Source organism: Cydia strobilella, chromosome 22 (assembly GCF_947568885.1).
Source record: "Cydia strobilella chromosome 22, ilCydStro3.1, whole genome shotgun sequence".
NCBI lineage: Eukaryota > Metazoa > Arthropoda > Insecta > Lepidoptera > Tortricidae > Cydia > Cydia strobilella.
In genome coordinates this window covers 3,743,064-3,758,332 of record NC_086062.1, presented here as the reverse complement: position 1 = coordinate 3,758,332, position 15,269 = coordinate 3,743,064, and the positions used below count along the sequence as shown (strand labels likewise).

At 38.1% G+C, this 15,269-nt stretch overlaps 1 protein-coding gene across 2 annotated transcripts; it reads right to left on the bottom strand.

Moving 5' to 3' along the window:
- Positions 1-953: 953 nt before the first annotated feature.
- LOC134751411 (uncharacterized) lies at positions 954-14,953 on the bottom strand. 2 transcript variants are annotated; one of them, XM_063686813.1, is made up of 10 exons: positions 12,523-12,804; positions 12,289-12,393; positions 11,960-12,127; positions 10,007-10,180; positions 9,416-9,470; positions 8,902-9,013; positions 7,120-7,205; positions 6,225-6,342; positions 4,559-6,112; positions 954-1,053 (listed from the first exon to the last, which is right to left on the bottom strand). In XM_063686813.1, the coding sequence occupies exons 1-9, from the start codon at positions 12,599-12,601 to the stop codon at positions 5,360-5,362; spliced, it is 1,650 nt and encodes a 549-aa protein (XP_063542883.1). In that variant the 5' UTR covers positions 12,602-12,804; the 3' UTR covers positions 954-1,053; positions 4,559-5,359. The 2 variants fall into 2 exon arrangements, with proteins under 2 accessions (XP_063542883.1, XP_063542884.1); XM_063686814.1 differs by lacking the exons at positions 11,960-12,127; positions 12,289-12,393; positions 12,523-12,804 and adding exons at positions 14,092-14,210; positions 14,696-14,953.
- Between the last annotated feature and the right edge of the window lie 316 nt (positions 14,954-15,269).

The window sequence follows — 15,269 nt, the reverse complement described above, 5'->3', positions numbered from 1 at the left end:
CCGGAACCTCTATAACAATAAATTCTGATATTGTCTATCACCCCACCCTCGATTATACCTATATACAGTGTGGAAAAAGTTAATGGGCCCTGCAGGGAAAGTGCCTTAAAACCTAGCTCATTTAGCTCATTTTACCTATTAATGTTTCTTGGATAAATTTTAACGTTAACATGAACAAAACAAACTGAACATAAGGAATAAAATAGCAAGTTTTTATTTTTAGTTGGCTCGATTCCCAGGCGATGCAATCGAATTTAAAAAAAATCTGTGAATAAATAAAATAAAAGAATGTTTCCTTTAAGTAAAATAAGCTAACTTAAGGTAAGTGTGATGCTGGCTGGCACGAGAAAGGAAGATTTTGTAATTTAATTTGCGGTACAAATTCATGAAAAAAAAAGAGCAATTTTGTACTCTTATTTAAAAAAATTGTACTCATACGGTTTGGGCACTGTGACATAGGGGCCGTGTTGGTTGCCACACGCGCTCACGCACGCACGTCACCGCGCGCTATGCCAAAGTAAATGTCTTAGTAACGAACACACCACGACATTTCTTTGGCATGGCGCGCGCTGACGTGCGTGCGTGATCGCGTGTGGCAACCAACTGGCTAGTTTGAGTCCCGCCGGCGAGAAGCGAGTCGTAGGTATAAATCCGAGCTCGCGCGGAGAGTTCCATAGGCCTGACTTTACTCTGGGTCACTCCATTGTATTTTTGTGTAGGTATCAAAACGGTAGGTATTTGCGTTTTCTTTGAGAGATAAGTATCTGTTCGTAAGAATTGTACTTAAAGGAAATAAATAAATTGAAACTATTAAATAATCTGTGACGTGGGGCGAGGACAAATGTGGGGATAATTGTCCTATGGGCAACGGGGCAAAATAGCAACACAAAAAAGTTGTTACACCCTAATTGTGTCATTAGCTAAGGGATATATAAAAGAGAAAAAAAACAGATTTTAAATTCTATAATTTTATTTCAGTCTTCTGTTGGCGTATTCTTCGTGCCGTCCATTTTCTTATATCTAACGAGGAAACGCGCTGCAGTTGCACCATGGCTGGAACAAACAAATTTTTTATTTTTAGTATAGTTTGTAGGTTTCAAACGGTCCCCAAACGGCTTATCTTTTGTCTATTGTTAAGTAAACCGGCGCGTGCTACTTACTACCTGTATAAAAAATGGTTGGATCGCTTTAAGGTGGTTCGATTTTCATACAAAATTCAATCTGCTTTAATTAAGGCACTACACACTATTACTACACAAATATTTGCTCATTTATCTACTTTCGAATATTCGTTTGCGCTAAATTAATAGAAAAACTTTGTTTCATACAGAAATCATACATAAATCAACGTAATTTTTTCATCAATTTTACGTATGTGTGTGTCACAAATGTCGTGTACAAATACGTTGCGTGCGGCGTTGCCACTCTATGACGTTGGCGACGTTGCCTGGCCGACCTGGCAGGATTTGCAGTGCCGTCATGTTTAGTGCATTTTTATTTGACAGTGTTGACACTGACACATAGGGTCATGTTTATTGTGACATCAATTTGTTTGTATAAATTGAAAATGATAGCAACGCAAAGAGTATAATAATATATGTAGCAACGTCTAAATCAAGTTACAAAAATCATCGGTGTTCTGGTCGGCGAAAATCCAGAAAAATTCAGACTCAATTGAAGCGGAATTCATGATGGTGAAGTTTCGTAAGGTAGGTACAGTTTCATTCCTTCATTGTACATTGTAATTTTCTCGTGCCGATCTTTTTAGAAAATAATTCTCACTTCTTCCGTAATGGTAGATATAAGCAGTGAACAATACCTATATAATGTAATTATTACAGTTTTGGTTGCCGAATAGTCAATGTGTCACTAACTCTAGGTTTTTTTAGGTATTGTGCAAAATGAAGAGGCATTCTTGGAAATAAAATGTTTTCCTTCATTAGCCAGAAAAAATCAGGACATCCTCACTGCAATAAAGTAAAATAAAACATTTCCTGGGGATAAAAATTATGGAATTTTGTCTATGAATGAAAAACACTATATGTTAAGTAAATGATAACTTTATTAGAATCCATATTGTTGCATCATCTTTCTTCCTATAACATTAGAGATTTTGTGCTATCTTGATATTATTTTTCTTTCAGGTACAGGGACAACTATGGATAACAAATATGAAAAAATGTTATTTCATTTGTTGTGTGAATCCATCTACACCAACAAGACATCCACTGCTGGACATAGGCCTCCCCAGGGATCTCCACAACGACTGGTCTTGCAAGACCGGCCAAAATATCGAGATATAAATAATATAAATAAACATGATAAATATCCCGTTTTCTATAATAGTTATAATTAGAAGGCCATGCAATGTTGTTACTCACTGTACCTACTTGAATCCAAAAAAAAATATATCAAAAAAGTTTTAATTTTATTTTACAATTACTACTTTATTATTAGTACATTACGATACAAGTGCGAAAAGTAGGAAATTGGCAACGAGTGGCGATAAATTGAAACACGACCGAAGGAAGTGTTTTAATCGACACGAGTTGCGAATTACCTTTTCGCACGTGTGTTGTACAACGTTTTACAGTACATAATTATGGCCCTTTACATTTTCGACATATGCACGTATTGTACTAATTACCGCACTAGGGCGGTAACGTATATGTAGCACCATATGTACTATAAAGTATTTTACAGTACATATGGTGCAACTTTCTCGCCCTAGTGCGTAAAGAGCTCTTTTCATGCATATGTCGAAAGTTTAAAGGCCATATGTACTGTAAAACGTTGTACGATACACGTGCGAATAGGTAATTCGCAACTCGTGTCGATTTAAAACACTCTGCGGTCGTGTTTTAATCTGTCGCCACTCGTTTCGAATTTTCTCTTTTCCGCACTTGTATCGTAAATAACTATTTCAAACTGCAAGGGTACGATGATAGATCTCAATTCAATATAATTTTGCAACATTTGGCATTATTAGGTTATAAATTGTATGGAGATGAAATCTATCATCGTGCCCTTCCAGTTTGAAAAATACTATAGAGGCTGGGCAGTAAGGGATTGCTTTACTTGTAGAACTATATTTAGCGCTTTAAAAAAAACTGATACCTGACACTTACAAACCTGAACTTCCTTGGGCTAGTGCTACTAAGAATCGTCAGTATTCTCCATCCTTTCTGAGTTGGAAGAACCCAAAAAGGTGAGATTTGTGAAAGTCAGGTTTTCAATATATGTGGCGTTTTCAACCAAACGGGTACCTACTTATTGTTGTCATATTTCCATAAAGCTTCAAAATGAAATCAACCTAATCGACAACCGACAATGTGGTACCTTTTAGTTCAAAACGTCACATATTTTTATAAAACGTTATAAACTAATTTATTAATAATACTGAATATCTGGGAGAAAAAGAAAACATAAGTAAAAACTCAAAAATGCTCGTTTTCCCAGAGATAAGACCTAGCTAGATCGAACCCCTTACAGCAAATTTCATCGAAATAGAGCCGTTTCCGATATCACTGAAATATATTTCGGTTATATCGGAATCGGACAAGAATTCGAAGAATAAAAGGTATAAGAAACATAAGATAACACAAAAAGGACAAAAAAAGTACCCCTGACGTACCAGTCTCGAACCCGAATCCTCTTGCACGTATTTCCACGAACATACCGCAACGCCATTGCAGCATACTTACACTGCATGAAATTGTCTACTACAAGCAATCACGAAAACACTGTTTGCATGTGTGAGTAATAGTAGGAAATAGCATGACAGAAACACTCTGTCGACTTTAAAAGTGTTTTTTTACACTAATGAAGTATTCAATGTTTATTATAATAGTTCAATATTTATGTAAAGAGTGCGCTAAACATACTTTTAAGTATACAGATACCAACACTATTCCACAAAAAAATAAAACCTGAAAATTTGCGAAAGTGACGCCATCTAGCGGGGTTTAAGCTTTGGGTAACCTAGTCAAACCACCTTAACCGGTTAATGAATTACGAATTACGACTCTATGGTACCTAATCAGAATAAGATTCAAAATGAACTAATGGAAATAGTTATTTACGATACAAGTGCGGAAAAGAGGAAATTCGAAACGAGTGGCGATAAATTAAAACACGACCGCAGGGAGTGTTTTAAATCGACACGAGTCCGCAGTTAGTTAGGGAGTTACAGTACATATGGCCCTTTAAACTTTCGACATATGCACGAAAAGTGCTCTTTTACGCACTAGTGCGAGAAAGTAGCACCATATGTACTGTAAAATATAATGCGAAGCTGTGTGTGGTCTCTCTACGGCACCTCTACGGTTATAAACTGAAATAAACCTCTACGGTTATTGAATGCCGGTGCCGGCGAGTCGAACGCTATAGAACCAGTTTAAAGTGTGTCGTCATGGAGCTGCGTAACAAAGGCGTTATCGGAGAGCACATCTACACTGGTTTTTTGAGCGTTGGACTAGCCCGCGCTGTTCGGGGACCGTTTGAAACCAACAAACTATACCTAACGGGGTAACGGAGGTATATATAAAACAAGACTTACCTCTAAGTCAGCATTCGAACCATTTCTTTTAGACCTCTGACAAGATCTTGTTGCGTTGCATGTCTCGTTCTACTAACGCCAGCATTATCTTCTACATCTGTCTTATTCATTATTCTATTATTTAGACATTTTTAGCGACTGCATGGTGCTGCCCTCATTTTTTTGGCATTTCTATGTTATATCTTATGAAGTAGAATTAGTTCATACGGTTGCCGCTAGCATTAATGTTGTACATTCCGTAAGATTACGTGTATTTGTGACAAACAGCGCCACTTCTCCACCGACTTCGCACCTTTGCCATTAGGCCTCTTCTGTATTCTGAAAGTATTCCGCCTTTCTTCGGTCCTATGCCCGCATCCATTGCTTGGTGTTCAGCAAATATCCACATCAATCTTTTTGCACACCTTAGCCGTCATTCAGTAACCTGTCTTGTCAATCTCCCATCGTTCCTTCTCGCCCCACCTCCATTTCTGTGCTATTCGTTTACCGACGTCCGATACTTCCGTACGACGATTTCATTTTTTTATTTAACAATTACCTCAAAATTTCTATTTATAACTTTCAAATATTTTCATATTTATTTTTTTGTTTAATCTATCTTCGTAACGCTATTCACGCAGCGATTGTGGCGCCGCCCTAGCGGCTCACATAAGTTTTCAGACATCTATCAAATAAGTATGAAGATCTTGACTCGTGAATCAATGATAAGTGAAAATAGTACATATAAAATAACACATTTAAAAAGTCGCCGACAGTTTTATATAAAATGCATCTGTATCACTTTCACAGCAAAAACTGTCTTCATCGTCTAAATGTTTCACTATTTCGAGAGGGTTCTGAGGTAACTTTCAGGGGGATAGAGAAGCCCTTTAGAACGTTATGAAGCTTTCGCCCTGTGGGATCATTTTGCTGAACAGCCGTCCCTTTAAGAATCTTTTGGATCTCATCGAGCTCCAAAATCTCGCCTGGTTTGACTTTTCGGAGCGTTTTCGACCCACTGGGGTGGTTAAGGAGAGTTTTTGACTTTGTGACTTTTGCGAGTTCACTAAGTGGGACTTTTAAAAGGGTTCTTTTGATTTTCAGTTTACCTGGTTGGTTCTTTGTTTGTGGCTCTTTAATATCGCTCGGTTGGTTCTTAACAATCAGTGTTTCTCTAGGAGTGACTTGTAAGAGCGTTTTTCGTTTAGGATCATGGGGAATAATTTTTAAGACAGTTTGAGATTTTCTGGTTTTACTAATGGCTTTTGGGACATTTTGTGATCTCTTGATACCGTCAAGCTTTGTTTTTAAAATTGAATCGCTAGGAATGGGTTTTAGTTTTAGGACAGATTGTGAACCGCTAGAGATTGGTTTCAATAAGACTTTTTTTAGACCGCTAGGTGTGCGTTTTAAAACAGTTTTGAAACCGCTAGGCGTATCCTTTACGTTAGTTTGTGAGATAAAAGTCTTAGCTTGAAGCTTCACCAAAGTTTTTAGCTGGGTAGCGTTGTTTTCTGTAGGCATGATTCGCCGACGCTTTGGTAAATAGTGATGGATCGTTTCGCCTTCATCAAACTGAAAAAAAAAACAATAGTAATAACATGAAATATTCAAACATTAAAAATAATACAATTGATGTATGACGTGAGCACTCTAAGCTTAGTTATTACTCTATGGTTAGGCGTACCTGTCTACCTGTGGCAGAGTAGTGCGTGGCTAACGGGTTCAGTGCGTCGGGCTCCGTTGCGGGCTCCGGGACGAAAGGCGGAAGCTCCTCTGGCTCTTCCTTTATTTCCACTTTCACACTACGATCAGAACAAAACCACTGTATAGTACGTTTTTCAATGAACTATTTGTGCATGTGAATAAGCAAGGACACTTACCACGACGAATTTCGGACACTGACCCGCCTGTTTTTATATTTATATTGCTGTCCCGCCCATGAGGCCGTCAATGTCACTGTGCGAGAGTGCGACAACAATATAATTTATGCGCATCCAAAAGAGATAGGAAATAGGAACAGGCGGGTCAATGTACCTTGTTCCTTGTGGTAAGGGTCCTTTCTGTTGTACTAGTAGTAGTGCGAGAGGTATACAAAAAAATCTAGTTTTTATCATTACAAGTTTGTCGGCGACATTGTTGTAGGTATTATACCTCCTCATATTAAATTGCAGTTTTATGATCACTAAACCACTAACGGACAGACGAACAGACGGACAAGGTAAAATTATAAAGGTTCCTAGTTGATTACGGAACCCTAAAAAACAAGTGTGAGTCGGACTCGCGCACGAAAGGTTCCGTACCATTACGCAAAAAACGGCAAAAAAATCACGTTTGTTGTATGGGAGCCCCACTTAAATATTTATTTTATTCTGTTTTTAGTATTTGTTGTTATAGCGGCCACAGAAATACATTTTCTGTGAAAATTTCAACTGTCTAGCTATCACGGTTCATGTGATAGCTAGACAGTTGACAGACAGACAGACAGACGGACAGCGTCGTCTTAGTAATAGGGTCCCGTTTTTTACCCTTTGGGTACGGAACCTTAAAAAGAGGCGAAAATATATCAAGGAAATACATACCAATTGTTATCAATTTCGTATAGCGTTAGTAAGTTTTCTGCCTGCAAATGTTGCCTTATGACTGCTAGCACTGCCTCCGTTTGACTCTGTCGAATGAAAAATCACATAAATATAGTATAACTGGTCTTAGTGGGGGGAAATGACCGAACGGGATGGTCTTATGGAACTTTTAGAAGGCGCTATGATTGTTTGTCCTTGTCATAGTCTCACTTTTCCTTTCTGCCTACTTGTAAAATGTCCTAAGTACATATCAATGTGGTTCAGTAAGGGGGCGAACTGAAAATCAGCGCTGTGCGGTCAATTCCTGGTGAAGTGGCTGGCGCAGCACATGCTGAGCCCGCTCCTTTTGTCGCGCATGCCAATTTTTTATGTTATTTGTTTCCTGTAATTTCTCTTTTGTTGTGTGGCAATAAATGTTTTCTTATTCTTATTCTAAGTGACGTAGACGTGTTTTTGTTGTCCACCGTTTTTATGGTGGGCAACAATTAATCCGAAGAAATTACGTAGATTGTTTTCGGTATGTTGTCAGGAATTTCAAACGTTTTTTTTGATTTTGTTGCGTTGTGTTTGTTCTGTTCTGTCCCTCACGGGCGCACGCGTATGGCACATCTATAAGAAAATATACTAAATCTATGCAAAATAAGGGTTTTTATCAAGAACCTCATCTTCCTCGAGTTGTCCCGGCATTTTGCCACGGCTCATGGGAGCCTGGGGTCCGCTTGGCAACTAATCCCAAGAATTGGCGTAGGCACTAGTTTTTACGAAAGCGACTGCCATCTGACCTTCCAACCCAGAGGGGAAACTAGGCCTTGTTGGGATTAGTCCGGTTTCCTCACGATGTTTTCCTTCACCGAAAAGCGACTGGTAAATATCAAATGATATTTCGTACATAAGTTCCGAAAAACTCATTGGTACGAGCCAGGGTTTGAACCTGCGACCTTCGGATTGCAAGTCGCACGCTCTTACCGCTAGGCCACCAGCGCTTTTTTCAAGAACCGATGAAAACAATTTGACAGTTTACAAATCAAATTAACGCTAAAAGTGAAATATGACAACCACATAAACATGCAACTAACTTTTTAATCGGTTTATTACATCATGACTTGATTGTGCAATAGAGGTGATGTCAGCTTCCGGTTCACGCATTAATGAAAAATAGGAACGAGATTGGGAACAATTATATCTACGTGTCTGTAGATGAGACTACAAATGTTAACGGTTGTTGTGTAATTTGACATTTATATTTATGTAATTGTTTTTTTTTTTGTAATTTTGGGTTAATTTTATTGTCTGTTTGCCAATGTTATCGTTGGCAAAGTTGACAATACACCAAGTCGGCCGTATGTTATTGCAAGTATTATGTTGTAATGTTTACAGTAGACAAATTAATAATGAAATTAATGAAACAATAACAAATTTGATTATAACGTCCCTATCAAATTTTTGGTACTGTGATGCAGAGCGATAAATTCAACAGTTAGTGACTGACGCAGCACCTTATATGATGAAAATTATGAATTACGATCTTTTGAAAGTAAAAAAAGGATGTTGTCAATTCAAAAAACCGGACAAGTGCGAGTCGGACTCGCCCACCGAGGGTTCCGTACTTTTTAGTGTTTGTTGTTATAGCGGCAACAGAAATACATCATCTGTGAAAATTTCAACTGTCTAGCTATCACGGTTCATGAGATACAGCCTGGTGACAGACAGAGGAGTCTTAGTAATAGGGTCCCGTTTTTACCCTTTGGGTACGGAACCCTAATGAATTATGTCGAAACTCACGTGCGTGGCGCCTGTTGGCGTGCGCAGCAAGTAGTGGCCGTCGTGCGGCGCGCACTCCGCGCACGCGCCGCACAGCGGCCCGCGACAACACTGCACGCACCAGAACGAGAACCTGGGGATAAGCAGAACGTATTGTGTAAACCCAACGTACGTTTAAGTATAATACTCTTACGGTAGATGTCGCTAGGCGCATATGGTTGAAATATTCTATCCTCAAGTGGAGTCTCGCTAGCTCAGTTGGCAGAGAAATGGGCTAGTGATTCAGTCGCGAGTTCGGGCCTCGCCCAAAATAGTGTTTTTTCCACTTTAATTTATTTTAGAGCTTTATGGCATCGTTTGCAGACGTTTCTGCTTAATACAAAATCAATTCGGTGTAAATCTTACAAACGGGCACAATAGTAGATGTCTCACATGGGAGCAAAATGACATATTAACGGCGTGAGTGTACGTTGAATCATAAAGCGAAGGATTCAATGAAGGAAGATAGAAGGCAGGAAGGAAGAATCATACTCACTTAACAGTAACTGCTGCACAATCCTTACAAGAATTATCAACTTCCTCGGGAACAACTGAAAAAAAAAACATGAATATTTTTTTTCAAGGGCTGAAGAAAAGTCCTTTTTATAATTTAAAACAATAAGAAGGAAAAGGCAAATGGTGGCAATGGCCTTATAATATAATTAAGAACAACTGTAAAAAGTAATGAAATAAATTCATTTGTATTTGAAATGGTTGTTTAACATCTTCATCGCGTTATCCCAGCTTTTTTGCCACGGCTCAAATGGTAGTTTACCAATTGCATTTAAAATATAAGTAAGACAGAGCAATCTAACTGTGCATACCATTTGCCATGACAAAGTGTTGCAATGCCATCATTAATGTTAAATTTCTATGAAAGTGGGTTTTCGACGCCAATGCAATATATCGGCACCGCAGGTCCAACGCCAAAGAAGGATTAATCGGTCAAAGACCACAGAGCAACATAGACCTACGTCATGTATAAAGTTCAATTTCAGTTTTGACACTTCGGTGACGTGGTGTCCGAGTGACAGCTTTTGTGTTTGACACGGTGTTGAAAAGGTTAAACACCATTAAATACACTTACATGGTTCAATGGGTACCACTTGCAGAGCCGGGAGCATAGAGAATGTGGGCACATCTTCAGTTAGTTTTGGCTTCTCGGGCAATGAGGCTGCTGGTGGGGCGCAGGGAGGTTGGTGGGGAGCTGGTGGTGGGCTCGTGGTGGTGCTGGTGGTAGCCCCACCGGCTTCATTATCACCTGAAAAATACATGGTACTCAGTAGCCCGGTAGTTTATTGGCAAATAATTTCAGCCCAGTTATGTGGGCCGAAACTATTTATTTTTTTACAAAAAAATGGATCTTGATTTTTGCTAACAATTTCATTGAATATGGATAATACCATTCTTATAGATTGCAAATATGTCCAGAGCATCGCTCGTTTTCACGTTTTACTGGTTTTTTTTTTAAAATTTTTTTTTTAATTTAGTTTTTATAGAGGCTTTGGACACTAGGTGAACATGTCAGCCTCATGGGTGCTTTCATAGTTCCCTACTCAAGGGAGAGGTCAATAAAGTGGTAAACACTGATTGCTTTGTCCGATATAGGCTCTGCCAACCAACAATCTGTCCATTGTGCATGGAGCCCAGACTACCAAAAAATCTTTTTCTCAAGTCCGAATTCCGGACGCATTCCAACAACACGTGAGACAAGTCATCAGTCTTCTGACAGTTTACACACAGTGGTGACGATTTAACACCCATCATGCACAGAAACTTGTTTGTAGGGATGTGTCCGGACCGGACTCGGAAAGCTGAGACTAACACTTTTCTAGCGAGGTTGGCAGAATCAAACCAGGGTATCCACAAGGGTCTATCTTGGATTGTTCTGTACCAGATTCCAACACCCCTTGATAAAGCTTGTTCTCCAAAATGGTATTCCCATTTTTGTAAACCTTTTTTTAATTCTGGGAATTACTTTACTGGCTTATAAACATGAATTTCATCACACTCACTTAAAACGTCTACTTGCTAACCGACCCGAGTTTCAGTAAGATTTCATTTCATTTATTTACTTGCCAAAAATTGTATGTTTACATAATACATAAGATGGTACATTAACATGTTGTTTTGTCTCAACATAATTTTACCAGATCGGTGTACATAAATTAAATTATTTACAATAATAAAAAACTGCGCAGAACTGATGGCCAGTGGGCCCGGAATGTTCTGGAGTGGAATGTCCGCGTACAGGAAGACGAACTGCCAACGAGATGGAGCGACGACCTGGTGAAGGTCGCGGGAATTCGGTGGATGCGAGCGGCACAGGATCGGTCGGAGTGGCGAGCCTTAGGGGAGGCCTATGTCCAGCAGTGGACGTCTATCGGCTGACATGATGAAAAAAAAGCTAGCATGCGATACATTTTATCTTACATTTAATTTTACAAAGTGCTTGTTAAGGCTATACGGACCCACCAGCTCATCAGCTGCCCTGTTTAATGTCAACGAGCACGGCCTAGCATTGCGATCAATCTTTTATCATAATGTCAGGCTTATTGGCTACAATAGTCCTGTCAGTGATGATAGATCGATCCCCAATAGAGCGTGGCACGACGATCCATAATTATATTTATTATTCATATACTTTACAAATAAATTGTGTATGAAATTATAGGTTTATGGTAACTGAAATGTGGAACATAAATTTTACTCTCTAAATTTGCTAATTTTCTTGAAAAAAACAGCATCTATCTTTGTACCGAAACGCGTTGTTGATTGAAGTGGAGAACACGTTGTTGGTGTGGTGGAGGATAGATAGATCAAATTTTTCTTTGAAAAAATCAAGTAAGGCTGAGATTCTTGACAACTGAAATTTACATTAAAATCTCCAGTAAGAATCATCGGTAATTCATGATAATTGCTATTTAAAAGTCAAGAAGAAGAAGAAAAAGGTTAAAGTTAAAAGTTAAGAAGAAGAATTGTGAAGTGAAGTAATTGCTGATGAATAAATTTTATGACATTTGTTATTAAAAATACATACTTGTCATTGCAGTATTTTCAGTATTACGTAAATCACTATTTTTTATAATCGACTCGCTCTCTTGAGATTCACTAGATTGTTGATTAGGATGTAATAAATTAATCTCTCTAAGTTTCTTTCTATGATACCACAATTTTGATCTCTCGGCTCCTGTAAGAGCCCTTTGACCTGTTAAAAAAATAATTATTTTAAAAAAATATTCTTAAAAAGTTTCTTAAGACAAGAAGAATTAATGTATATCATTAAATATAATTATACACTGGTTTAGGACACTTTACTTTATTTATAATTAAAGCTGTGTCTGTTGCCAACTAAACACTAACACTTACGTATTGCTGGAGGGCTAGCATTGTTAGATTTATTAGCAATTTTTTTCTCTCGCAAACGCTGACGATATAACCTCATCTTTTGTGCGTTTTTGGCATTTTCTATACCTAGAATTAATAATTCCATTTATAATTATATTATTTGAAAAAGTGAGATTTAATAAACTTGACTTGATTTAATGACTTAAAAATGATGAATGAAAATTAGTTTAACAATAAAAAAAAAATAACACTTACGTTTTTTACAGGTCAAATTATTATCAGGTTCTTGATTTTTTATTGATGAAAGAGTAAAATGTTTCTGGGACTCCGCCATTTCATTTGATTACTAGGTATTTCGTTTTATATTCCATATAAATTTCATTAATACCACTCACATTAAAAAAAACCTGAGTTCTGACCGCTTAGCAAGAAATTGGATAATATTTAGACTCGTTGCAACGTGAGCACGTTCTGCACGATTATATTGTATTGTATCATAAAATACAATAGCATACAATTTGTATGCTTGTTTATTCGATAAAAAATTGTTTTGTTCGTAACACTAGTGCTGCCCTTGGTAACTATCGATAACTATGTTTTTTTCAGTTACAGACAGTGGGTGAAACGGCGTCACTTGCAGCAGATTCTGTTCAGCATTTCTAGCCGGCGATGAGCTGACAAGAAAGGGCGACAAATTTAATATAATCTGCGAGTAGCATAAAAATTAAACTGTTTTCTGTTTTTCTATTACGCAATGAATGTAGTATGAGTATGAGTTACAAAATGACTCATTTTTTCTGGAGAAGATAACTGCCAATTTATTAAAAAAACGTCCGAGTAAGGTGGCAAAGCAAAATAGGCTTTGTAATTTTTCTAAATAAAATACGACTGCAAGGTTATTTGTTTTATTTTTATCGATAAATTTGATAATTTATTATGTATTATCCGAAAGGTACCACGGATAATTTATCGATAAATGCTCAGAAAGCGTGCGTACAGCACTATTCGTTCCGTCGCTATATGTTGGCACATGGCTGTCATTTTGTTTATGGGTGCGTTCAAAAATTGAATATATTTCTGGCTTTCACAGACGACCGCACCGGACCGCGAACTTGGTGCGTTCCAGGCGTTCCAGCGCACTTTTGATCATGTGTCAGAGGGCCTACCGCGAACAAATGGCGAACAACGTTGTTCGCAAGTATTACTCCTATTCGTGGTAGGTCCGCCATACGTTCGTTAATACCGTACCGCCGGGCGCGGTGCGGTAGTCTGTTACGGAGGTAGGTCAGTTTTATTCAGTTTCTAAACGCCCATAAAGTTTGACAACCAACAATGACAATTCATAGCGGAAACTATACTTGGTCAAGTAATTCTTGTCAGTAGAAAATGGCGGCAAATTTAAAAAATGTAGGCGCGAAGGAATATCGTCCCATAGAAAATTTGAATTTCGCGCCTTTTTCTACTGACAAGATTTGCTTGACCAACTATACAAGTATTGACGTGTGTCCTATTGTGCGTGTCACTACTGAGCGTTCGATACTTCCGTCAGAAAAAAATCTGTTAGGAAGAAGTTTTACTTTAAAATTTGTATGAATTCTGTTTTTCGCTCTAATTTTTACCATTATCAAACGTAGGGGCATAGCTATGGTTAATATACATCCAATTATGCTAAAAATATTCCCCATAATGTCAATATCCAGAGAGGAAAATAGGGACTACATTTGTATGGAGAAGCGGCCGTCCCCTTTCCTCTTAATCGCGTAAATTTACCTCCGACATTTCGAGCGGCGTTGTTACTCAGCAGATACTATTAAAGATATTTACCAGCAAAAATTTTAGGAATGTATGCCGGGTTGTGGGGATTTTCGGATTTCTTGTTGCCAACAAAATGTGCGCTGCATACTCTCGTGTTTCTGGTTGGTTTGAATGTATCTGGATTTTTGCTGAAAGAAAAAATTAAGAGGTTATGTTTACTATAGGTGAGTCAAACACTCGCTGCACATGAATATGTAGTGTGCTCTTTGTCACACCTACCTGCGGCACGGAGCATTCTTTCTCTTTCTTAATTGCTTTGCGTGCAGCGAGCATTTACCACAACTACAACGGAAAAATAATTTACTATTGGCCGGGTGCATGATGTCCTTAAACTTATCCATCCATACTAATATTATAAATGCGAAAGTCTGTCTGTCTGTGTGTTACCTCTTCACACTTAAACCGCTGAACCGATTTAGTTGAAATTTGGCATAGAGATATGTAGTTTGAGTCCTGGGGAAGGACATAGGATAGTTTTTGTGAAAGAGAGTGAAAAGGGGGGTGAAATTTAAAGATTTAATGAATTGCTCATTCGTTTTTTCTATAAGAACTGCACTTGGCCAATAGAAATTAGTAAATTACACATTGAGTCAGTTTCTAAACTCTTACTTACGTATGCCTCCTCACTGCGTCTATCCACAGTTTTCTCTTTTCGTTTTGCCATGGCAAGAAAGAGCTATATGCAGGAAAACTATAAAATTGTATACCAGCCAATTTATGTCTATTATACGCTGATTTATTGCCGCACCCATTAATGCAGCAATACATTGTTAAAGTTATTCTACTGAATATTCCACAATGTTAAGGTGGAGTGATAATAATTAATAAAGAGAATAATGCAATACAAGCATCACAAGTCAACGATTACAATCACAGACAGAATAATATCTCAATAACAATTATTGACAGCTGTCACTATGTTCTCGTAGTTTATTTTTTTTTTGGATTTTTGGCCTGGTTACGAGACCTTTAGGGCCCTCCACACTCGTGCGCGAATCGCGTCGCGAACGCGAGTGTGGAGCCTAGTTCGCTAATCAGCGAAATCGACTCCACACTCGCGTTCGCGGCTTCGCTCCGTGTAGTCTGGAGCGGGCTATTAAGCCAATGTTAAAGGTACAATAATAAGACCCGACCAAATTACGTAGGTTGTTTTTATTATGTTGTCAGAAATGTTAAAACGTGTTTTT